The sequence below is a fragment of the Mytilus edulis genome, chromosome 10 (assembly GCF_963676685.1).
Source record: "Mytilus edulis chromosome 10, xbMytEdul2.2, whole genome shotgun sequence".
Taxonomy (NCBI): domain Eukaryota; kingdom Metazoa; phylum Mollusca; class Bivalvia; order Mytilida; family Mytilidae; genus Mytilus; species Mytilus edulis.
This window is the reverse complement of record NC_092353.1, coordinates 28,746,866-28,773,279: the sequence shown is the minus strand read 5'-3', so window position 1 is coordinate 28,773,279 and position 26,414 is coordinate 28,746,866. Positions and strand designations below refer to the sequence as shown.

The following is a 26,414-nucleotide window of genomic DNA, read 5'->3' as shown; positions in this document are numbered from 1 at the left end:
ATGATTATCATATAAATGTTTTGACAACATTCGAATTGCAAACTAATCTGTTGTTTTCTACTAAAATGGCTAATTATGGTTTTGACTATTTGACGTAATAGAGTCATACGAGCTGCGATTGGCTCTTAAATCCTTTTCCACATGGCATTAAAATACATAAAAGAAACGAAATTGTGAGTTATTCAGAATATACAGTTGTTCTAGCGATTTAAACATGGTAAGAACAAACTCACATTAACTTATAATATCTTCGTTCAGTAAAGCTGCACAAACTATGACAATTAGTTGAATTGAAATAAATTTTTGATGATTTGTAATATATAAATATGGTATAAATATCTAGTTATTCAGTTAATGTTTTTTATATCTGAAGACTTTACCAACAAATATAATCAAATTGTTGTTATAACAATTCTAAACTTTTCTTTTATCTAGATGCATATTTTTGTTGTTTGGTTTGCGGTATTGGGAGTATCTTGCGCTTACAAATGTATGGATCCTCCAGAAATGCATTGGCCTGATAGGGTCAGAATATGTGATGGAAACTTTAAAAATAATCTTGGATGTGATGATAAAAGATTTCCGTATAACCAGTAAGTACATGGTTCAACCAGTTTTGTTCTTGCGAGTTCTATACATCTTTCAAAATCATAAATATGAAAATTGTTCCTGATTGAATTTTTGATTAAGATTTCGGTCATTTTGTTATTTAACTTTTTTCTTGTTACTTGTACAAAAATCGTTTGAAGAATTTGCTTTATATTGTTTGATATCTCAAATCTTTTGAATAATTAAAAAAAAAAGAAACCAAAAAAACAAATACCAATCAAACCTTAGAAAGATTAAATACAAAATCAAACTGAGAAAGATAACATACTAAATTAAAACTCAGAAAGATTAGATAAACCATGCAAGTTTCATATACACGTTATACACATACTTTCAGGATATTCTCAAACATTTACAAGACGAGAACTTCTCACGGAAGAGACATTCTAGGACATATTATTATGGCTATATTAACATATAGATGAGACTTCTTTTTTTTAGTTTTCAAATTACTAGTGTATTATACTATGATGAATATTGTTAGAACTAAAATGTATACCTTTATTCATTGTGTTGCAATTTTTATTTCAGTGATCATATAGAAAGCGCCCTTCAAACTGACAGAGATCTCCTATCCTTTGTTGAGGATTCATGTAAAATATACTCTCCAGAACTTCCCCTTGAATATGAGTAAGTTTATCTTTATATTTGAAAATATTTTTTATGACAATTGTCACTATCGAGGGAATATAAACTTTTCTAAACTGGGTGTTTTAGTAGACACTGGATGTAATTATTACTATCTGGATGTTCTAAAAATGACAACCAACTGTCTGATAGTAAGCAAATATTCGACGAAAGAAAATTTTATCAATTTCGTGCGTCCGAATAGCTTTTATTGATTCATTTTTGTCATGAATCATAAAAACAATAAAAATGTATAAAAGTAAAGACGTAAGAAGCTTTATCACCAAGATGGAAATAACACGAATGTCTTTTAATTACATTTTTAAAAAAGGTTTAAGCTTCATTACCATTTAATGTGTCATTGCATCAAAGTCAAAACATCAGTTATTAATGTGTTATAAGAAATCAGTCCAAGTATTCATCCACGAAGTGTTTTACACCAAAATCATAATTTTGTCTCTATGTGTTATAAAAACAATGTCCGAATATTCAACCACTTGATGTTATTACAAGAAGGTCCCAATACTCGACCACATTGTGTCATAACATTAACCGCAATGTGTTTAATGCAGAAAAGTAATTAATATTGCTATGAGTGTACCCTATAGTTCATTCTTTTACTTCAAATAAAATTTATATAATTGTCCTCCTTTATTTAAAGGCAATGTCCAATTGATGGCGGAGATCTTGGAAAAACATTAGGGAGATGTGAGAAGGTTTGTGATGGTGAATATGTTAATGTTACAGCTGTAAATGTGCAAATGATAGACGATAGAACTAAAGTGGCACGTTGGAGCAAGTGTTATGTTATACGTCCATGGGAACAGAAAGTGTACTACATGAACTGCAAGTAAGTAGTTCCGTTCTCAAATTTATTATTATGTTTCACACATCTGTTTTCTTTCTCAGGCGCCTTTAAAAAAAAACAATTATTATCAACAATGTAGTAGTGGTAGTTCCAAAAGACAAACTTGTTTACACAGATATAAGAAGTTGTTGTATGAGTGCCAATGAGACAACTCACCATCCAAGTCACAATTTATAAAAGTCAACCATTATAGGTCAAAATACGGTCTTGAACACGGAGCTTGACTCACAGCGAACAGCTAGTGTACAGTTTCTAATACTTTAGTTGTTATTCTATAAACCTTTATCCCAAACAATTTACTTATTGGCAAATGAAGAAGTTCATGATCATCTTCTTCAATTCTTTTGTATCTCTGATCAAAATGGAAGATTAAATGCTTGCTTATTTAAATACACCAAATAACTTATGATTTATTTTTTATTGCAGAAGTGATAAACCTACATTTGCAAGCAGTACTAGTTCATTTAAGTGTGTTCCAGACAACTTTATCAGACGTAGGGTTGCCGTATTCTGTCCAGAATTTAAAGAACACCAATGTCAAAAAGTGGACATTGAATTACCCACTAACTGTGCTGCAAGTCGATTTGAATGTGTTAAACCGAAGAAATCAAAGCAACAAAACGTAGACAGCTTCTTTGATTCTTTGTTTTTGTAGTTAGTTCTTTTAAAGAACTATCCGCACGGCGTGCTGCAGTTCAAATCTTACGCTGTCATCAAAACCATTCTGAAAAGAAGGGAAAAAATGAAATGCTTTAAGTTTTGAACCTCACAGATTTGGAAAATTTTGATTTTCTTATTTAAATCCATGCAGACTGTGATTTTTAGTTGTTTTTTGTAATATTGTTCATTTCATCATCATACATTATGCCATGTTCTTTTTATATTGACTTATGTGAAAATAAAACAATAACTTTATTTATCCGAGTCTTTAGTCTCTTTTTGTTAGTGTAGACTAGTTAATAATTGACATTAGTTATTTGTCATGAGTTTATTTAATTTTCCATTAATAAATAGATAGCATGTCTTGCGGGAGGTTTGGAATGCCATTAAACCAGGTTAAACCCTATATTTTATCTTAGAATGTCCTGTACCAAGTCAGGAATATGGCAGTTATTATCAAATAGTATGTTGTATGTGTGTTGGCGTTTGTTTTTGTTGCACTTCGAGGTTCCTGTTGTTCTCTTTTTTCCTCTTATAGTTGATATGTTGTCCTCAGTTTTTGTTTGTAACCCGGATTTGTTTTTTTCTCAATTGATTTATTACTTTTGAACAACGAGATTAAAAAAAGTATTTATACAACAACTTTACAAATACAATACAAAATTACAATCCTGCTATCTATGACGAGTTTATTTTGGGAATGTCAAAAGATCTGAAATATAAGACTCGTGTACTCGGTCATTTTACTTGCAAGTACTCGAGTTCTCGGATAAATCTTAAACGTCCAGTGAAAAGTTTCTTAAATTGTTGGGAGGTGATATTTTGTTTATTACCCCTTAACAACTTAATTATTATAAGATGACATCGCTAGACATCTTAACGAAAGACTTACGTACTGTTGCAGAACTCAAACTGTGCGACTACAAAATATAACTTGATACTTTGTAATGTGTATTGCTAGTCCAATTTTTTGTCAATAAAACAATGAATTACGCGCCACCGTTTCTACAAAAATAATCTATTACAATAGCAATTATTGGTTGTGTGTTCACGAACAACATTAAAAACATGCCAATAAAACCACCAATATGTTCATAAAGTACGGCTTGATAGACAATCTGTATAAGCTGTTCCTGTGGAGTTAGTATTTTTCATATAACGACTTGTCTAATAATTTGTCAAAAAGAAATTGGACTTTAAATTACTCATTTGAAACATGTTGAGCAGGATTTGCTTACCCTTTTGGAACACTAGATATCTCCCCTAGTTTTTGGTGGGGTTCGTGTTGCTTATTCTTTAGTTTTCTATGTTGTGTCATGTGTACTATTGTTTGTCTGTTTGTCTTTTTCATTTTTAGCCATGGCGTTGTCAGTTTATTTTCGATTTATGGGTTTGACTGTCCCTCTGGTATCTTTCGTTCTCTATTATATATCTAAGTTGGCGGTAATTCTATTATGCAGTGTATTAAATTTTCTGTACCCTTCACTACAATATGTTTGAGTTCTAAATTGTCCACACTGTATATCCTTTTAATTTGTGGGATAGTTCGTGGGTTTCTTGTAGTTTGATTTAAAACATTTAATTTTCTGACAGTAGATAGTATGAATGACTTTCCTCTTATGATTTATTATATGCCCTAAAAAGGATTTACAATATAACCAGATCCAACTAAGGTCAAATTTGCCTTATAATGGTAGAATTTACTTCCGATCCAAATGCCATTTGTTATACAAATGTCTTTGTGTGACATCGGTAATAGGCAGAATGTTATGGTCTATGTTATAATAGACCTTACAATCGATATATATACCATTTATGAATTATAGTCATTTGGTAACCTAACCATTTCGTACCCCCCATTTCGTACCCTGGCAAAAAACCATTTCGTACCCTGACCATTTCGTACCTTGACCATTTCGTACCTCATGGCATATTAACATGTAATACCATTTCGTACCTCATGGAAGATTAATATGTATGCCATTTCGTACCTCATGGAAGGTTAGTATGTAATACCATTGCGTACCTCATGGAAGATTTATATGTATGCCCTTTCGTACTTCATGGAAGATTAATATCTATTCCTTTTCGGAGGTCATGTATATGCATGCCATTTCGTACCTCATGAAAGATTTATAAGTAAAACCGTTTGTACGATCATCTTCGGACAAGGTGATCTATTGGCTGTCTGTATTTCTCAAATTAAAAAGCCATAGCAAGTTCTTTGATTGGTCAAATAAGTTGCAAATACTTATGCAAACACTTTGACTCATGGCTTACTTTTTGAGTAAAAGTCAGCTTGTGTCCCCTTTCACTGCATTTCCTGACAAATACAACTATAAATTACTATAAAAACAGTAGCAGATAATTATGTCTTTGTTGGTTAATTAACCTCATACTTTTAGAGTTTCACATCCTACAAAAAAACAAAGTGTAATTATAACTATTGAAGTTTCCAAGTGATGCTTAATCAAACCAATCATCGGACTTTATAAAATTGGTATGTCTAGATGCATAATTTTATTTGATATATTATATTTAAAAAAAAAACTTAAAATCATGATAAACTTTACAAAATATGATAACATGTATTAAGCCTATGAGGTACGAAATTGTAGATGCATTTTGGGCATAGGGTACGAAATGGATATTATCGTTGGTACCAAATGGTAAATGTTGGGTACAACATGGCAGATTTGGGTACGAAATAGCAGAGGTACGAAATGGTCAGAGTACGAAATGACTTGCTTCCGCAGACATTATCATGATAATAGGTAAAAACGTCAAAAGTTTGGGTACAACAGTTAAATTTGTCATAAAATCTTAATCATTAGAAAAAAAAACAAATAAATGTTTCAACAAAGAAACTCAAAAACACATTTACTTGCAAACAAAGTACATATTAAGCAAAACGAAAAGACAATAACCCACAATTAACATTCGCACAATAACACAATGGCGGGATGTATAAGTACAGAGCAACGTCATATGTATTATAAAAGATTTTTTCTATATAAAAAGGACAAGACATGCTTTGACATATCTTTTGCCTCAAATACTGGTTTTATTTAGTTTGACTAGCAGCTGCAAGCTCTTGAATATCATATGAGTTGGGAAATATATATTTTATATGTATTTGACTTTCATGTATAGCTGTAGGTTGGAACAATTTATAATTTCAAAAGTAAAATAATCTCGTTTGTCATAGACTTCCGTTGTGAGATGACCGCTTATGTCAATTTGAGGTATAAGTCTAAAATATGTATTTCTAGTTCTTAAGGACATATTATAGGAACACAATCAAAAGTCAAATGAAAACTTTGCATTGTTAATGGAAAGAACATCATCAATGTATCGAAATGTGAAATTAAATGATCGGATTTCTTAGATTTTCTTGTTTTTCATAAGTAGCAGGTAGACTCATATGAAAATAAGAAGAGGTCGACAAGAAGAGGCGCATAACTCGTTTAATTTGTATTATATTCACATGACACGAGCTATAAAAAGTTAGTTCACGTGCCATTAGTCATTGAACGTTTGTTAATGTGCAATCAGTCTTTGACAGTAATTCACGTTATATTAGTATCAATCATTGTGTTGATATGTCTTCAGTATAAAAAGAGAGTGTTTGCGTGATTTTAGTTTTTGAAAGTGTGTTCATTTTCCATCCGATAAAGAGAGTTCATTCCACATGTCATCAGTAGCAGGCAGTGTGTTCAAGAGCCATCAGTTGTATGCCGTGTATTCGTGTGTCATCGTTTATCGACAATTTGATCAAATGCCACCAATAATAGGCAGTGAGCTCACGAGCCATTGTAAATAAACTCCTCATAGATACCTGGATTGCAACTTTATTTGTATATGTAAAGTTGTTGTTTAAATAAAGTCAACAGTAATAAATCTGTGTTTAAAGTAATAAATCGGTTGAGAAAAAACAAAACCGTGTTACAAACCAAAACTGAGGGAAACTCATCAACTATAAGAGGAAAACAAAGGAACACCGAAGTACCAAAAAAACAAACGCAAATACACATAAAAAAAACTATTGGCTTTGCTCGTTGTTTAAGGTCGTACAGTGACCTATAGTCATTGTTGAAGGCCGTACAGTGACCTATAATTGTCAATTTCTGTGTCATTTTGGTCTTTTGTGGAGAGTTGTCTCGTTGGCATTCATACCAAAGCTTCAATTTTATATTTGATAATAACTGCCATATTCCTGACTTGGTACATGACATTTTAAGATGAAATATAGGGTTTTACATGGTTTAATAGCTATACCTCACGCAAGACATGCTATCTATTTTTCAATGGGAAATTAAATTAACTGATGACAAATGGGGTCTTGATAAGTAGTAAAATCTTCTTAACTAATATCAATTATTAACTATTCTACACGGAAAAAAACTACAAGTCTCGTATAAATACAGTTGGTGTTTTATTTATAAATAAGTCATTATTACAAGAACATGGCATAATGGATGATGAAATGAACAATATTACAAACAACAACAAAATATCACAGTCTGCATGGATTTAAAATAGGAAAACAAAACTTTCCAAATCAATGAGGCTCAAAATTTAAAGCATGTTATCTATTTCTTCCTGCCTTGTTGCTTTTACTGATAACATTAAATTGAGCCACATCACATCGTGTGGATACATTTCTGTAGTTTAGATAAAACTACAAAAACAATGAATCGAAAAAACTGTCTACTTGTTGCCTCCTTGTTTCCTTTGGTTTGACACATTCAAATCGACTTGCAGCACAGTTAGTGGGTAATTCAATGTCCACTTTTTGACATTGGTGTTCTTTAAATTCTGGACAGAATACGGCAACCCTACGTCTGATAAAGTTGTCTGGAACACACTTAAATGAACTGCTCAAAGAAGTAGTAAAAGTAGGTTGCTCACTTCTGAAATTAAAAAAAAACAGTTTTTGTTTTATTTAAATAAGCAGCTTTTAATCTTCAATTTCGATCAGACATACAAAAGAAATTGGGAAGATGAGCCTAAACATCTTCATTTAACAATAAGTTTATTTGAAAAGTAAATTAGGATAAAGGTTTATAAAAATAACAAATAAATCATTAGAAACTATACACTAGCTGTTCGTTGTGACCTAATGTGTTCAAGACCGTACTTTGACCAATAATGGTTTACTTTTATAAATTGTGACTTGGATGGAGAGTTGTTTCATTGGCACTCATACAACAACTTCTTATATCTGTGTGAACAAGTTTGTCTTTTGGTACTACCACTACTACATTGTTGATAATAATTGAAAGATTTTAAAAAGGCGCATGAGAAAGAAAACAGCTGTGTGAAACATAACTACTTACTTGCAGTTCATGTAGTAAACTTTCTGTTCCCATGGACGTATAACATAACACTTGCTCCAACGTGACACTTTAGTTCTTTCGTCTACCATCTGCACATTTACAGCTGTAACGTTAACATATTCGCCATCACAAACCTTCTCACATCTGCCTAGTGTTGTTCCAAGCTCACCGCCATCAATTGGACATTGTCTAAAAAAAGGGGGAAATCATATTAATTTTTTTTAAAGGAAAAAAAAACTGAAATGCAGACTCATAGCAATATTAATTATTTTGCTGCATTAAACACATTGCGATTAATGTTATGACACAATGTGGTCGAATATGTCGAACACATTGATGATTGATGTTTTGACTTTGATGCAATGACACATTTAATAGAAATAAAGCTTAAACTTTTTTTTTATAAAAATGTGATTAAAAGACATTCATGTAAAGTCTATCTTTGTGATAGAGGTTCTAAGGTCTTTACTTTTTTATACATTTTTTTTTATGATTCATGATGAAAGTAAATCAATTAAAACTTTTCGGACGCATTAAATTAACAGAATGTTATTTCGTGGAATATTATCTAAATATCAGACAGTTGGCTATCATCTTCAGAACAACCAGATAATAATAAATACATCCAGTGTCTACTTAAACACCCCGTTTAGAAAAGTATGTCTCCCCTCGATAGTGGCTGATGTCATAAAAATTATTTCCAAATATAAAGATAAACTTACTCATATTCAAGGGGAAGTTCTGGAGAATATATTTTACATGAATCCTCAACAAAGGATAGGAGATCTCTATCAGCTTGAAGGGCGCTTTCTATATGATCACTGAAATGAAAAAATGCACAAAAATAAAAATAAAAAGGTATATATTTTACTTATAACAATATTCATCTTAGTATAATACACTAGTAATTTGAAATATAAAGAGAAGTCGTGGTGTGATTGCAAATAACACCTCTTCACAAGAGAAATTGCACAGAAATTCAATATATAATTAAAAATCTAATGTTGAAGATTTGTGTATGGGTAACGTCTTCTCAAAAGAATATGTGTCAATCAATCTTTAACAAATCTGTTCACTGGAGTAAGCTGCTTACTATACAATCACAGATGCTGGTGTGTTAAAATGTAATTTCAATAAAACTCTTCGGTAAATAACAACGTAGATGCCATAGATCAGTAAAAAGCTATCATCTATATAATAATATGTCCATACTGATATTTCCCAGCACTACAGCATCAATCGTTTGCATTTTTATATTTATAACTGAACATACCTTGTAAGATATGTTTTTTTATATATAAAACATACATATATTTTATCATTAGCTTTAAAAAAGAATTGAGACAGGAAATGGGAAATGTGTCAAAGCGACAACAACCCGACCATAGAGCAGACAAAAGCCGAAGGCCACCAAAGGGTCTTCAATGTAGCGAGAAACTCCCGCACCCGGATGCGTCCTCCAGCTGGCCCCTTAAAAAATATGTATACTACCACAGTGATAATGGACGTCATACTAAACTCCGAATTATAACTTGCATGTAAATTGCTGAAGTCAAATATATTCAGTGTACAACATTCAACTAATATCTTGATTTTATACACTTGTCATCGTTTACAACACATATGAAATGCCAGCTGATCGATATATATATATAAATGTAATATCTTTATCAGTATTAATTTTGTATTTAATCTTTCTTAGTTTAATTTTGTATTTGTCTTTTTGATTTCTGCTGTTTTTTTGGTTTTTTTAATTATTAAAAAGATGTGATAAACCAAACAATATACAAAGCAAATTCTTCAAACGAATTTTCTACAAATAACAAGAAAAGAAGGTTGAATAATACAATATCTGAATTCTTAATATTTCAATTAGAATAAAATCGGGAACAATTTTCAAATTTATAATTTATACAGATGTATAGTACCTGTCAGAATGTCTTTAACAAAACTAGCCAAAGAATATACTTACTGGTTATACGGAAATCTTTTATCATCACATCCAAGATTATTTTGAAAATTTCCATCACATATTCTGACTCTATCAGGCCAATGCATTTCTGGAGGATCCATACACTTGTACGCTTCACTTACTCCTAGTACCGCTAACCAAACAAAAACCATATTCATCTAGATAAAAGAAAAGTTTCGAATAGTAACACATGTAACAACATTCTGAATATATTTGTACATAGAATTTCCGGACAGTAAAAACGTTATGTTAATACTACTTACTAGATTTATATACTATATTTTGATGTTACCAATAAATCAAAAAATGATTTCAATTGATAAATTGCAAATATGATAGTTTGTGAGCTTTACTGAACGAAGATATTATAAGTTAATGTGAGTCTGTTCTTACCATGTTTAAATCGTTAGAACAACTGTATATTCTGAATAACTCACAATTTCGTTTCTTTTATGTATTTCAATTCCACAAGGAAAAGGATTTAAGAGCCAATCGCAGCTCGTAAGACACTATTACGTCAAATAGTCAAAACCATAAACATGCACTTTCGTAGAAAACAAAAGATTATTTTGCAATTCGAATGTTGTCAAAATATTTATATAATAATGATTGTTGTGACATAACTTTTATTTTGTTAACATAGCCTTAAGACTTTTAAGTAATACATCAGTGTATAACGTACAATTAAAAGGACGAATCAAAAAACGATGTAACAAAACCGTAGAAGTTAATTTCCTCGTTTATGCATATAAATATCCATATTTTCTAGTTTAGAAATCAGATTTAATTTTGACTCAGAACAAGAATTAACAATGGTAAGGTTAAATCTTAATTGATGTAAAAAGTAAAAGTTTATGGACAATTATTAAATATGACAAATTTGTCTAAATCTTAAGTTAAAGTCACAGTTAAAATACAAACAAATTTCCTATTCGGATAAAGCTATTTTCTATGGGAAATATTATGAATATTTTGCTATATTTAAAGGAAATCTATATGAAAGTCTACAAATGGTAAGATAATGTAGATTTTTTAAGAAGAACTTATGTTAAGTAAAAATTTGTGAACACCTTTGAAAATTTATAAAATTTTTCTACTTTTCAATTCAAGATCACAGTCTTAAGAAACTCAAATTTTCTTTTTTGAAAAACAAATTTTGTAACAGAACTGCTTTGGAAATATAAACAATATTAGAAGTAATGAATGATAATCTTTACGCATATTATTCCTGTGACCATAAATTATCATTAATTAGATAAAACCAAAGATAGCTGTAAGATATTCGTTTAAAAACTTGTATTGATTTTTTCTCAGGTTCCACTTCAACTTTATATTGCTGTTTTAGCTGTAACGCTTGCAACTGCTCTCCCTAATCCGATGAGTAAGAAATTTCAGCTCTGTCAGAAATACGACTTGTTGTATAGACAATGTCTACCACCACAGGGATGGATATGTGATAAGAGTAAGGTTCCAGAAAACTACGTCAGATATAACATGTAAGTACTCTTATCAGACAACATGTTATTAATAAGTAAACTCAATAGACTTATTAAGAAGGGATATAGTTACGATACTGTTGTCAATTCATTAAAGATTATTTTGGCGTTAATATTGATTCACTTATAGGGTCTTTGCATCGGAACTAACACATCTATCTAAAAACCAGTTGCTGGCATGACACGGGTTATGTTCTTCTCATATTTGTTATGATGGTATGATACTAAACCCCTAACGGGGAGGATTGTGCCTGATATTCATATGATGAAGACATAATCTTTCAATGAGTTTAATTGAAGTCTGGATCTGGCATGTCAGTTAACTGCTAGTAGTCTGTTGCTATTTATGTACTATTGTTATTTTGTTTATTTTCTTTGGTTACATCTTCTGACATCGGACTCGGACTTCTCTTGCATTTAATTGTAATGTGCATATTGGTATGCGTTTACTTTTCTACATTAGCTAGAGGTATAGGGGAGGGTTGAGATCTCATAAACATGTTTAACCCCGCCGCATTTTTGCGCCTGTCCCAAGTCAGAAGCCTCTAGTCTTTGTTAGTCTTGTATTATTTTTAATTTAAGTTTCTTGTGTACAATGTGGAGTTTAGTATGTCCTTCATTATCACTGAACTAGTATATGTATTTGTGTAGGGGCCAGCTGAAGGACGCCTCCGGGTGCGGAAATTTCTCACTGCATTGAAGACCTGTTGGTGACCTTCTTCTGTGTTCTGTTCTATGGTCGGGTTGTTGTCTCTTTGACATGTTCCCCATTTCCATTCTCAATTTTTATTATGATCATAGATACCATGATTATGCAATAATTAAAAATATAATAGCAGCACTTCTAAGAAAATAAATAAGATTCCCGAGGTAATCGTTCAGGTTTATCTTAAGTCCATTATAACTTTGGTGATATGTTACAACATAAAAAGGAAAAATGTAAGGATCAGAATTCACACATATTCTTCACTTAGAAAGAAAATAAATATAAATTTAAAATAAACCAATTGCTTTCTCTGATATTTCATAATTTTGTATATTGAACAGCCTTGAAATTAAAGATGTAATTGAATATTTCATGAAATTTAATGTATCTCTCTCTTACAGCCGAAAAGCTATGACAGACTCAGATGGAAGTTTTGTGAATTACTTAAAACACAGCAAAGAATGCGAGGGTGTCTCAAAACACGTATTCTCTAAACAAAATGCAGTAGAGGATATCAGAGGAACTGGGTAAATAACTTTTAAAAAATAGAAAATTACAAGTAGGCACTGACGAGTTTATTATTTTGTCTGCAGAAATGTCTTTAAACGGAACGATCATGATGCATATTATTTGTTTTTGTTTCATTCTAAACCTAAAGCATCTTGATTTTTGAAAAATGAACTCTTATTTAAGTTGGAGCTTATACAAAACTATTACAATAACACATTTCAATTTTTGCTATCTGATTGTTTTTTTTATAATAAAAATAAATACTAACAATCACAAAAGAGAGCCCAACCACCGAGTTCAACTGTATATAAGTAATATTTCACAGTGATTTAAAATTGACTATCTTTGAAGGCGTATTAAAATACTCTTTTAATTCGTGATAAAACCTACGTAAGAAACCGGTCACTTTGTCACAAAATGCTTAAGATAAATATTTCCATCCTTTTTTGCAGAATGACGAAGATGGCAAAGATCCATAAATTTCCTATGTGCAGAGAAGTACGTACACCTGTGACCCATATTTATAGATCCATCAACCAAATAATGACTGGTAAAAAACTGGGCGATGAAATTTGTGAAGTCTTTTTAAGCGACCAAGGAGTCCAAACTATTGATAAAGTGGAGTGTATAGGGTGAGTTAATTTTTAGTCTCAAATATATCATTAAGTTAGGAAAAATACGAGCCCTATAATCAACCAAAATTGAAATAAAAATAGAAGAAAAGTTTGTGTTGTTTAGAGTTCGGTTTCTGTCGTTTTGAATTATAAGCCACACCTCTTCTTATCTCATAAAGATATAAAATAAATTATAAGGAATAATAGATGGTGAAATATTACGATGAATGAATAATGGACAAACACCATAAGAAATAGGGACTTCGAATAAAAAAAAATACAGAAATGAAGGACCGCCATCCAGATGATCACACGTGTCTGTCATTTAAGACATATCTCTACTTTCATTGTATGTATTAATCTATTAGTGTTATTGATATTCTGTTAATTGATGTGTACTCCTCATCTTGTTTAATTGATTCCGAGCGGAATATATAATCTGTTTAATATGAAGTTATTTTGCTTATTTAATGTGTTGGTATTATTTTTTTTATAGTCATAAAAGAACAACAAAATGCAGATTCCATTATGCACCACAAAAGGATTATTACTGCCGACCAACAAATTACGTCACCAGAACCATGGCAGTATTATGCCCCAGTGACAATGGAAGAATAAGTCTCCATGCTGAGAAGATCCCAACAGCATGTAGTTGTGTAAAGGTTGGATGTGACGATATGTTCACACCCAAAAAAAATCTTTAAAGTGAAGGAACATTATCAAGTCACTTACAAGGGCATGTGCAATATATTTCACCTTCATCATTTATGTGTATTGTCTTTTTAATGTTCATTTCTATTTATAAACTACAAAAGAAGTATTAAATAAAAACTAGATTTTAAATATGTACTTCAATTGTTATTATGAATGACAACAACCCTAACTATTCTGAAGAATTACATAATGATGTAGTAAAATAGATTGAAGATTTTATCAACATTAACTAATATTAGCGGTTGTCCTATGTGGAGCAGAACAAGTCTATACTTCTGAAGCACCTAAGATCCCCATATGTTTGATGGGGTTTGTGATTCTAGTCTATAGTTTCATTGTTGTTAGTTCATTCGTCTTTTTTCATTGGTAGTAATGACATTGTCAATTTGACAATGTTTTCGACTTCTGAATAGTTCTTTGGTATCTGTCGTCTCTCTTTTACATACAACCTATTTAACTACAAGTATCGTACACCTCTGTCCTAAAAGATTATGATAGAATCAACCTACCTTTTTTTTCTATTGTTGACATATTGACAGTGATTATTTAATATTTGTAGCCCTACCATGAGTTTAAATACTTAGGCAATTCTACCTCTCAAATATTTTACCTAAGCTTTGGTTTGCAAAACTTTTAGGAATATTTGGCTCTCACTGCTCTACCACTTCGTACTCTATTTAGCCTTTCTAACTTTCTTATAGTTAAGCGTGTCTGATGGGTCTTTTGTACACGAAACGCGCGTCTGTCGCAAATACAAAATTTCATTCCTTGTATCTGTGATCAGTTTATTAGATTCTACAATATATCAACCTTAAAGTTGACATCGATCCCGGACTTCATCCTCTGTCAATTTTTATTTTGTTAGGTCAATTATCATCGTATCGACCACATAGAAAGAATATAACTATATGTTCTGTTATAGCATAAAAATTGTTTTATACAACACTTAACACAAATTAAGAGTGCAAAAGTCTTTGATATAGCAATAGACAAATATAGGTTCAAATCGTCGACATCATCAATAGGTTTCAAATAGTTTTCGAAGCTTTTTTATTTGATTTAAACTTTATATCTTAACTTTTTCGTGAATTTCATAGACTAAATATTGAACTCATCAACTCATTTAATATAGGAATATATTCGATATACCAATACCTATGCAATAGCCTTATAATAATAGTATATGACACGGTTTTCCTAAATACTATCTATTATAATAATATCATTTGACAATTCTGTCCTACATATAATCTATTATAATATTAGTTTCTAACACGTCTGTACAACATACAATTTATCATAATTTCGTCTCTGACACTTGTCCTATATGGAGTCTATATCTCGTTAATACGTAACACGAACACAACCAAAAACTTGGAATTAACTTATGTGCTTCGATAGATGTAGTACCTTATGAGTTGTATTTGTCTATTGTTGTACTTCCATATTTTTCTTTTTATATGTTTCTTCAACTTTCTCTATGCCATTGTGTTTGGGGTTTTTTTTCTGTGTGTTTGTTTTCACATCCTTGAAATCATATTAACCCTTTTAACTAGGTCTGCACAGGTTCAATATTAAAACTGTATATTTGATGACAATGTTATATATTACACCTCTATACAGTTTACTGACCGTGATTATACAATTTACCAACGATATATACCATATATATATATATATATATACCTCTCCATACTAGGTCATTGGTGTCAATGCACTCATCATATTCTTCAGACTGTGTGATACTTGCAATAAAACATAACTATCTATTACGGACATTTATTAAACGGACATCGTCAAAATGTCATTATTAATTCTATGTAAAGATGTTATGTTGTAGTTTTAGTATTGACTACACCCGCCCAAGTTATAAAACACCCATTTGAAAAGAACCATTACCCAGAAAAGCAGTGTTGGTTTATTTTTATCTTCGAAATATTGAGGATAAAAAAACACTGATAAGAGAATCAAAAATGTGGTTGCTTGTTTCGATTATTTTATGCCACTACATGTGAGCAATTCATTCCCGAATGAATTAACATATTCAGAACACAGTTGTTGACATGTAAAATCATTAATATTTTTATTTTCTGTGAATCCACTATTTTATAAAATGTTGTTTTCAAATTTTTACGGTTTTCTCGCTCGGGCATATATTGTTTTATGAAGGCGTTCACAATTTTCAGCCTAGTAGCATTTGTGAGTACTTTACATGTAAAGAACAGTTAATCTAAAGAACAGTAAAATTAAGAGATTACCGCTTTAATAATAATTTAATGCAGAACAGTAGTGCATACAATTACACTTATTACACCTTGTGAACAAATAAAACCTTGCATGTTGATCGCAGCTTATATTTCTGCACCCCATTTAGTCTTTATTTGTTATTTGTTTTGCCCGATTTGCTCTCTTCTTTATTTCTGATAAACTAATTCTTCATTTTGTGCTCATTATCTCTATTCTGTTAATCCGATCCAGACCGTCCTTGTTGTACCGTTTTCATACAAGTAAGAAGTTTAGCTAGCTATAAAACCAGGTTTGATTAGCCATTTTAAACATAAGGAAATGTCAGTACCAAGTCAGGAATATGACAATATGATATTTTATGATATTCAAATCATGGCAGTCTTCATGTTAATAATATACTATTTAGTCTTAGTCTTTTTTTTTATTTTCATTAGTAGTCAATGTCTTGTTGTTGTTGAGATGTACCAGTACTCATCTACGTCCACTCTTCGTTTTTGTTTTATGTATTTGTGTTTGTATCCATCTGATGAGTTAACCTTTTTCAACTGATTTTTTCGTTAATTTTTTTTACATTAATTAGGCCTTGTTTTTCTTGTTTAATTGTTTTGGGATTTCGGGCTCTTTTATAGCTGAGTATGTGGTATGAGCTTTGTATGTTGTTGAAGAGCGCACGGTGACCTATAGCTCTGAATGTTTGTGTCATTTTGGTTTCTTGTTGAGAGTTGTCTCATTTGCAATTATACAAAATTTTCTTATTTTATAAATAGTGCAGTTTACTCTTCGAACAAACAAAGATGGAAACAAAATATAACTTATCATAACATATTGTTCAACAGTTGCGGTTAAGTAGGTATGTATTGTGAAAAGCGTACTGAATGAATTATGGAAAATATAATTGTCGTATTTATTTGATCTTTTGTTTGAAATTTCGCTTTTAAAATCAAACTTTGTTAGTTCATAATCAAGAATCTGACCACTGAGCCACCAAAGGTCTCCAATGGGTCCTCAACACAGCACGAAAAACTCCCGTCCGGAGACAGGCTTCAGCTGGCCCCTTAACAATTATGTGTACTAGTTCAGCGAAATAAAACGTCACACTAAACTCCGATTCATATAAATGTACAAATAAACAAAAAAAAACTAGCAAATGTCAAAAGTTCTGATTTGAGTGAGGCTCATAAATGCGACTGGCTTACACATGTTTTATTTTATCTTCAACGTTACCTATCGTTTTTCAAAGTTGAATTTCGTAATTATGTTCCTCTTTTCCAAACAATTGCGTTTCAACATCAATGTGTATTTTTATATCTATAAGATTTTCAACCAGAGATATTATTTTGTCGTAAAATAGTTGTCATTCAAGCAAGTGATATATGTCATATTCAAAAGGAAAGACACGGGAGTATTTAGCATTACTCACTACATACTTCGAATGTAGGTTACCAATTAGGCAATCGCTTTGGTCAATTTTGGTGCCTAAGCCTTGTATGCAGTGCATTACATTTTATGTACGCTTGGCTACAACATGTTTGAGGTCTAAAATTGTCCACACTTTATTTCCGTTTGAATTGTGGGATGGTTCGAGGGTTTTTGTAGTGGATTTAAATCATTTCATTTTGTGACAGTAGATAGTATGAATGACTATCCTGTTATTCTTAGTCTTAGAATGCAAATGATTTATTAGAGCTACATGACTAAAAAGGAACCTAAAATATAACCAAATCCATCTAAGGTCAAATTTGCCTGATAATTGTAGGATTTATTTCCTACCCATATGCCATTTGTAATACGAAAAGTCTTCGCGTTACATCGGCAATAGGCAGAAAGTTAAGGTCTATGTTACAAAAGGCCTTACAATCCATCTATATACCAATTATAAAATGAAGTATAAGAAGTGGGCATTGTATTCAACTCCATTTCACTAATTTAAAAAAAAACAATAAACACTGAACTGCAAGGGAAATTTAAAATTGAAAGTCCTTTAAGGCAACATTAAATGCTCAAACACATCTAACGAATGGAAAACAATTGTCATATTCTTGTCTTGGTGAAAGCATTTCCTTATGTAGAAAGTTATGGATTAAACCTGGTTTGGTAGCTAGCTAAACCTTTCACTTCCTTTATATTGACAACCATGTTTGAGCAAAGTACACAGACATAATCATGATAATAGATAACAACGTTAAACATTTGCGTACATCAGTTAAATTTTTCATACAATCTTAATCACTAAAAAACACAATAATGTTTCAAATAAGAAACTCAAAAACGCTTATACTATTAAACACAGTACATAGGCAAAAAGGAAAGACAAAAACTCACAGTTGACCTTCGCACAATAACACAATGGCGGGATGTATAAGAACCGATCAACGTTTTATGTATTATAAACGATGTTTTTTTATATATAAAAAGGACGAGACGTTCTTTGACATATCCTTGGCTTAAGACACTGGTTTTATTATTTTTGACTAGCAGCTGCAAGCTTTTAAATGCCATATGAGTTGAGAAATGTATATCCCATATGCATGTGACGTTCATGTATTGCTGCTTAAGTGGGAACAATTTATAATTTCAAAAGTAAAATCATCTCGCTTGTCATAGACTCTCGTTGTGAGATGACCGCTTATGTCAATTTGATATATAAGTCTAAAATATGTATTACTAGTTCTGGAGGACATATTATAGGAACACCATCAAAAGACCAATGAAAAATTTGCATTGTTAATGAAAAGAACATCATCAATATATCTAAAAGTGAAATAAAATGATCGGATTTCTTAGATTTTCATGTTTTTCACAAGTGGCAGATGGACTCATATGAAAATAAGAAGAGGTCGACATGAAGAGGCGCATAAACTATTCAATAGGTATTGTATCCACATGACATAAGTTATAAAAAGTGTATTCACGTGCTAATAGTCATTAAATGTTTGTTAACATGCAACCAGTCTTCGACAGTAATTCATGTGCTATTAGTATAAAGCAGTGAGTTTATATATGCCTGCAGTATTCGGCATTGTGTTGATATGTCTTCGGTATAAAAGGGGTGTGTTTGTGTGATTTTAGTTTTTGGTAGTGTGTTCATTTACCATCCGATCAAGAGAGTTTTGTCCACTTGTCATCAGTAGCAGGCAGTGTATTTAAGTGCCATCAGTTGTATGCCGTGTCTTCATGTGTCATCGATTACCTAGAGTTTGATCAAGTGCCACCAGTTATAGGCAGTGAGTTAACGAGCAATTGTAAATAAACTCATCATAGATACCTGGATTGCAATTTTGTATTGTATTTGTAAAGTTGTTGTATAAATAAAGGCAACATTAGTAAATCGATGTTAACAAGTAATAAAACGATTGAGAAAAACGCAACCGGGTTACAAACTAAAACTGAGGGAAACTCACAAATTATAACAGGAAAACAAAGGAACACCGAAGTGTAACAAAAACAAACGCAAACACACATAAAACGACCTACGGGCTTTGTTGAGTGTTAATGGCTGTACGGTGACCTATAGTTGTTAATTTCTGTGTCATCTTGGTCTCTTGTGGAGAGTTGTCTCATTGGCAATCAAACCACATCTTTTATATTTGATAATAAATGCCATATTCCTGACTTGGTACAGGACATTTTAAGATAAAATATAGGGTTCAACCTGGTTTAACAGCTAACCCTCCCACAAGACATGCTATCTATTTTGCAATGGAAAATTCAATAAACTGATGACAAATAGGGTCTTGATTAGTACTAAATTATCCTTAACTAATGTCAATTATTAACTATTCTACACGAAAAAAATTACAAGTCTCGTATAAATAAAATTGGTGTTTTATTTACACATAAGTCACTATTACAAGAACATGGCATAGTTGATGATGAAATGAACAATATTACAAACAAAAACATAATATCACAGTCTGCATGGATTTATAAAAGGAAATCAAAACTTTCCAAATCTGTGAGGTTCAAAATTTAAAGCATGTTATCTACTTCTTCCTGACCCTGTTGCTTTCGCTGATAACATTAAATTTGACCCACAGCACACCGTGTGGATAGTTTGTTTTTAAATCTACAAAAACAATGAATCGAAAAAGCTGTCTACTTGTTGCTTCCTTGTTTCCCTTGGTTTGACACATTCAAATCGGCTTGCAGCACAGTTAGTGGGTAATTCAATGTCCACCTTTTGACATTGGTGCTCTTTAAATTCTGGACAGAATACGGCAACCCTACGTCTGATAAAGTTGTCTGGAACACACTTAAATGAACTGCTCAAAGAAGTAGTAAAAGTAGGTTGCTCACTTCTGAAATAAAATAAAAAACAATGTTTTATTGTTGTATTTAAATAAGCAAGCTTATAATCATCAATTTTGATCACACATACAAAATAATTTAAAAAGATGAGCCTGAATCTCTTCATTTGCCAATAAGGTAATTTGAAAAGTAAATTTGGATAAAGGTTTATAAAAAAAGTATTAGAAATTGTACACTAGCTGTTCGGTGTGAGCTACGGCTCTGTGTTCGATACCATACTTTAACATATATTGGTTGACTTTTATAAATTGTGACTTGAATGGAGAGTTGTTTTATTTTCACTACCACTACTACATTGTTGATAATGATTTAAAAAAAAATAAAAAAAATAAAAAAACACAAGAGAAAGAAAACAGCTGTGTGGACTATAACTACTTACTTGCAGTTCATGTAGTAAACTTTCTGTTCCCATGGACGTATAACATAACACTTGCTCCAACGTGACACTTTAGTTCTATCGTCTACCATTTGCACATTTACAGCTGTAACATTAACATATTCACCATCACAAACCTTCTCACATCTCCCTAATGTTTTTCCAAGATCTCCGCCATCAATTGGACATTGCCTTTAAACAAAGGTGGACAATTATATAAATTTTATTTAAAGTAAAAGAATAGACTGCAATGTAGATTCGTAGCAATAATAGTTACCTTGCTGCATTAAACATATTACGGTTAATGTTATGACACAATGTGATCAAATATTCGGACCTTTTGTAATAACATTAAGTTGTTGAATATTCGGACTTTGGTGTAACAACACATCGTGGATGAATACTTGGACTGATTTCTAATAACACATTGATGATTGATGTTTTGAATTGATGCAATGACACATTAAATAGAATTGAAGCTTTAACTTTTTTTTAAAATGTAATTAAAAGACAACCAGATAGTTATAAATACATCCAGTGTCTACTCAAACATACCCGTTTAGAAAAGTGTTTATCCCCCCCCCCCCCGATAGTGACGGAGGTAATAACAATTATTTTCTAATTTATAGATAAACTTACTCATATTCAAGGGGAAGTTCTGGAGAGTATATTTTACATGAATCTTCAACGAAGGATAGGAGATCTCTGTCAGCTTGAAGGGCGCTTTCTATATGATCACTGAAATAAAAATTACAATACTATGAAAAAAGGTATACATTTTACTTATTACAATATTCATCAAAGTATAGTACACTAGTAATTTGAAATATGAAAATGAAGTCGTGGTGTGATTGCAAAAAAGAAAACTCTTTAAAGAGAAATTACACACAAATTAGCATCTATAGGTGAAAAATAATTATATAATTACAAATTTAATGTTCTAGATTTTTGTATGGGTAACGTATGCTCAATAGAATATGGGTCAAACAATCTTTAATAAATCTGTTCTCTGGAGTGCGCTGCTTACTTTACAATCACAGAGGCCGGTGTGTTAAAATGTAATTTCAATAAAATTATTCGGTGTGTAAATAACAACATAGATGCCATAGATCAGTAAAGAACTATTATCTATATGTTAATATGTCTATAATAATATTTCCTAGAACTTCTCTTCCATAAGAAATTCTCGTCGTGTAATTGTTTGAGAATATCCTTAATCTTGACAAGTACGTGTATAACATGTAATGCTCAATCATCGATTGAAACACATATAAAATGCCAGTTGACAATTAGCAAGAAAAAAGTTGAATAACAAAATGACCGATTTCTTAATATCTCAATTAGAAATTCAATCAGGAACAATTTATGATTTAGAAAGATGTTTAGAACTCGCCAGAACAAAACTGGTTAAAGAATGTACTTACTGGTTATACGGAAATCTTTTATCATCACATCCAAGATTATTTTTAAAATTTCCATCACATATTCTGACCCTATCAGGCCAATGCATTTCTGGAGGATCCATACATTTGTAAGCGCAAGATATTCCCAATACCGCAAACCAAACAACAAAAATATGCATCTAGATAAAAGAAATGTTTAGAATTATAGTAACAACAATTTGACTATATTTGTGGGTAAAACCTTCGGATTTAAAGTCATTATATTTTAAAATAACTAGATATTTATACTATATTTATATATTACTAATCATCAAAAATTGATTTCAATTCAATTAATTTTCATCATTTGTGCAGTTTTACTGAACTAAGATATGATAAGTGAATGATAGTTTTTTCTTACCATGTTTAAATCGTTAGAACAACTGTATATTATGAATAACTCATAATTTTGTTTCTTTTATACATTTTAATGCAATGAGGAAAAGAATTTAAGAGCCAATCGCAGCTCATATGACACTATTACGTCAAAGAGTCAAAACCATAAACATGCACTTTAGTTGAAAACAAAAGATTAGTTTGCAATTCGAATGTTGTCAAAAAATTTATATGATAATCATTGTTGTGACGTAACTTTTATTTTGTTAACATAGCCTTAAGACTTTTAAGTAATACATCAGTGTATAACGTACAAATAAAAGGACGAATCAAAAAACGATGTTACAAAACCGTAGAAGTTAATTTCCTCGTTTATTCATATAAATATCCATATTTTCTAGTTCAGAAATCAGATTTAATCTTGACTCAGAACAAGAATTAATGATGGTAAGACTAAATCTTAATTAATTCAAGAAGAAATTTTTATAAAGAGTAAACGTTTTTGAACAACTTTTAAAATATGACCAATTTGTCTGAATCTAAAGAAAAGGTCGCAGTTAAACGAAAAACAAATTTCCTATTTGGATACAGCTACTTTCTAAGGGAAATATTATGAATGTATTGCTTTATTTAAATGAAATCTATATGAAAGTCTACAAGTAGTAAGATTATTTAGATTTTTTAAGAAGAACTTATATTTAATAAACATTTGTGAATACCTTTCAACATTTATAAAGTTTTTCTACTTTTTAATTCAAGATTACAGTCTTAAGAAACTCAATTTTCTTTTTGAAAAACAAATTTTGTAAGAGAACTGTTTTGAAAATATAAACAATATTAGAAGTAATGCATGATAATCTTTACGCATATTATTCCTGTGACCATGAATTATCATTAATTAGATAAAACCAAAGACAGCTGTAAGATATTCATTTAAAACACGTAATATTTTTCTCTCAGGTTCTACTTCAAATTTATGTTGTTGTCATAGCTGTGACACTTGCTACTGCTCTCCCGAATAAGGATAAGAAATGGCAGCTCTGTCAGAAATACGACTTGTTGTATAGACAATGTCTACCACCACAGGAATGGATTTGTGATAAGAGTAAGGTTCCAGAAAACTACGTTAGATTTAACATGTAAGTACTCTTATCATACGAAATGTTATTAATAAATAAACTTACCATAGATACCAAAATTATGCAATAATTAAAAATTTCATTGCAGCACTTCTGAGAAAATAAATGAGATTATCGAGGTAATCATTGAGGTTTATCCAATGTTCATTAAAACGTTGGTAATATGTTACAACAAAAAGTGCAAATAGTAAAGTTCAAAGATCAGAATTCACACACATGCTTCACTAAATACAAAAACAAATACAGATCGCTAGATCCGATATTTCATAATTTTGTATTGCAAAACAGTCATTATGTTTAAAAACAAAAATGAGTAGATTAGTCAAATTATGTTTCCATTTTATACTAAATAAATCATATTATATCTCATACTGTAAAAGCTTATTGAACAGCCTTGAAATTAAAGATGTGATTGACTTTTTCATGAAATATAAATAAAACTCTCTCTTACAGCCGTCAAGCAATGACAGACTCAGATGGAAGTTTTGTGAATTACTTAAAACACAGCAAAGAATGCGATGGTGTCTCAAAACACGTTTTCTCTAAACAAAATGCAGTAGAGGATATCAGAAGAACTGGGTAAATATTTTTTTGCAAATTATGGAAAAAAGGAAGCGATGACGACTTTATAATGTTGTCTTCAGAAATGTCTTTTTTTTGGTGCATTCTAAACCTAAATCATCTAAATGAATTGTTATTGATCTCTTGTTTAATTTGGAGCTGATACGAATCTTTACATCAACACATTTCCATGTTTGCTATCTGTTTGGTTTTTTTTGTATGAAATAAATATTCACAATCACAAAAAAAAGCTCAGATTCTTTTATTTTTGTTTTTTTATTTAGACAATTGCAAAAATAATAATGATTCTAGTTTTAATTTTTTATATCGATTAAATACTATTTGGTTCAAAATGAATAATTAAACAATCAATACTTACTTATTGGTTTAGATTAAAGCAAATAAAAGGCATATATCGTAAGATACTTTACTCTGACCAACTAATATGTTACTTCTAATTATTCCACCTAATATTTTCTTTTCTATAATTTTAAATTTTTATTATTATTATTTTAATATATGAAAAAAAACACAATCACTTATTTCAACTGTTTGCAGTACTACTAGTAACATTTCACAGTTATTTAAACTTTACCATCTGTTAATATGTCTTCAAATATTTTTTATTTCGTGATAACAACTATATTAGAATAAGGTCACATTGTCACAAAATGGATTAGATAAATATTTACATGTTTTTATTTCAGAATGACGAAAATGGCAAAGATCCTTAAATTTCCTATGTGCAGAGAAGTTCGTACGCCTGTGACCCATATTTATAGATCCATCAACCAAATAATGACTGGTAAAAAACTGGGCGAGGAAATTTGTGAGGTCGTTTTAAGCGACCAAGGAGTCCAAACTATTGATAAAGTGGAGTGTATTGGGTGAGTTAACTTTTAATCTCAAATATATCATTTAGTTATAAAAAATGAACACTATGATAAACCAAAAATAAAGTAAAAAGAGAAGAAAAATTTGCATTGTTTAGAGTTTGGTTGATGTCTTTTCTAAAGTATAAGCCACAAAATAAGGAAAAGATAATAAGTAAATGAGTAAAAACCATTGAATATGGGTATCATTTGGTATCAGTATCATTTGTTATTTGTATCATTGGAGTATCACCTGCATCTCACTTAACTTATTCCTGGCAAAATATTATCATGTTTAATAAGACGTTATTTTGTTGATTTAGTTTGTTCTTACTTTGAATTTTACAGTCATAAGAGAACAACAAAATGCAGATTTCATTATGCACCACAAAAGAATTATTACTGCCGACCAACCAATTACGTCACCAGAACCATGGCAGTGTTATGCCCCAGTGACAATGGAAGAATAACTCTCCATGCCGAGAAAATCCCAACAGCCTGTAGCTGTGTTAAGGTTGGATGTGACGATACATTTACACCAAAAAGAATTATCTAAAGTGAAAGAACAGTATTAAGTCACGTACAAGGGCATGTGCAATATATTTCATCCTCATCATTTATGTGTATTGTTTTAACGTTTATGTTTATTTACAAACAACAACAGAAATATTTAATAAAAGTACCTTAACATTTTGTACTTTTGTTATTTATTAGAAATGACAATAACCTCAACTATACAAATAAATTGTATGGTTTGTTGTAAAATATATTTTACGAACCTTGTAGGTTTTTTTCTAGGTTTGTTGACAAACATTTACGGGTGCCACTTGGGAAGCGGATTATGCCTACCCTGCTGGAGCACATAAGATCACATCCAGTTTTTGGTTAGGTTGTTGATTTTCAGTCTTTAGATTCTATGCTGTGTTTTGAGCACTGTTGTTTGTGTGTTGTCGTTTTTTTATTTGTTTCGGTCACTTCTCTTTTACATAGAGGTTTTGCGCTTTAAAATCAGGTTTAA

General features: G+C 30.9%; 4 protein-coding genes across 4 annotated transcripts; 2 read left to right on the top strand and 2 right to left on the bottom strand.

The window, feature by feature from the left end:
- The first annotated feature begins 93 nt into the window (after nt 1–93).
- On the top strand, nt 94–3,023 carry LOC139490814 (uncharacterized). Its single transcript, XM_071277854.1, has 5 exons — nt 94–217; nt 436–593; nt 1,141–1,239; nt 1,898–2,086; nt 2,531–3,023. The coding sequence occupies exons 1-5, from the start codon at nt 215–217 to the stop codon at nt 2,757–2,759; spliced, it is 678 nt and encodes a 225-aa protein (XP_071133955.1). The 5' UTR covers nt 94–214; the 3' UTR covers nt 2,760–3,023.
- A 4,154-nt stretch (nt 3,024–7,177) lies between these two features.
- Nucleotides 7,178–10,577, bottom strand: LOC139490811 (uncharacterized). Its single transcript, XM_071277851.1, has 5 exons — nt 10,469–10,577; nt 10,076–10,233; nt 8,826–8,924; nt 8,104–8,292; nt 7,178–7,677 (listed from the first exon to the last, which is right to left on the bottom strand). Exons 1-5 carry the CDS (start codon nt 10,469–10,471, stop codon nt 7,446–7,448), a joined length of 681 nt encoding a protein of 226 aa, XP_071133952.1. The 5' UTR covers nt 10,472–10,577; the 3' UTR covers nt 7,178–7,445.
- Nucleotides 10,578–10,839: 262 nt separating this feature from the next.
- Nucleotides 10,840–26,089, top strand: LOC139490808 (uncharacterized). The gene is made up of 5 exons (XM_071277849.1): nt 10,840–10,890; nt 23,785–23,963; nt 24,417–24,542; nt 25,232–25,411; nt 25,745–26,089. The coding sequence occupies exons 1-5, from the start codon at nt 10,888–10,890 to the stop codon at nt 25,950–25,952; spliced, it is 696 nt and encodes a 231-aa protein (XP_071133950.1). The 5' UTR covers nt 10,840–10,887; the 3' UTR covers nt 25,953–26,089.
- LOC139490810 (uncharacterized) lies at nt 20,173–22,969 on the bottom strand. Its single transcript, XM_071277850.1, has 5 exons — nt 22,850–22,969; nt 22,471–22,628; nt 21,686–21,784; nt 21,050–21,238; nt 20,173–20,660 (listed from the first exon to the last, which is right to left on the bottom strand). Exons 1-5 carry the CDS (start codon nt 22,850–22,852, stop codon nt 20,429–20,431), a joined length of 681 nt encoding a protein of 226 aa, XP_071133951.1. The 5' UTR covers nt 22,853–22,969; the 3' UTR covers nt 20,173–20,428.
- Nucleotides 26,090–26,414: the final 325 nt, after the last annotated feature.

Coding starts and splice junctions, on each gene's coding strand:
- LOC139490814 (XM_071277854.1), top strand. Junction 1,240..1,897: donor GAACTTCCCCTTGAATATGA/GTAAGTTTATCT, acceptor CTTTATTTAAAG/GCAATGTCCAATTGATGGCG. Junction 2,087..2,530: donor GTGTACTACATGAACTGCAA/GTAAGTAGTTCC, acceptor TTTTTATTGCAG/AAGTGATAAACCTACATTTG.
- LOC139490811 (XM_071277851.1), bottom strand. Junction 8,925..10,075: donor AAAAGATTTCCGTATAACCA/GTAAGTATATTC, acceptor TTTTCATTTCAG/TGATCATATAGAAAGCGCCC. Junction 8,293..8,825: donor GAACTTCCCCTTGAATATGA/GTAAGTTTATCT, acceptor CCCTTTTTTTAG/ACAATGTCCAATTGATGGCG.
- LOC139490808 (XM_071277849.1), top strand. Junction 23,964..24,416: donor AACTACGTTAGATTTAACAT/GTAAGTACTCTT, acceptor TCTCTCTTACAG/CCGTCAAGCAATGACAGACT. Junction 25,412..25,744: donor GATAAAGTGGAGTGTATTGG/GTGAGTTAACTT, acceptor TGAATTTTACAG/TCATAAGAGAACAACAAAAT.
- LOC139490810 (XM_071277850.1), bottom strand. Junction 21,239..21,685: donor GAACTTCCCCTTGAATATGA/GTAAGTTTATCT, acceptor CTTTGTTTAAAG/GCAATGTCCAATTGATGGCG. Junction 20,661..21,049: donor GTTTACTACATGAACTGCAA/GTAAGTAGTTAT, acceptor ATTTTATTTCAG/AAGTGAGCAACCTACTTTTA.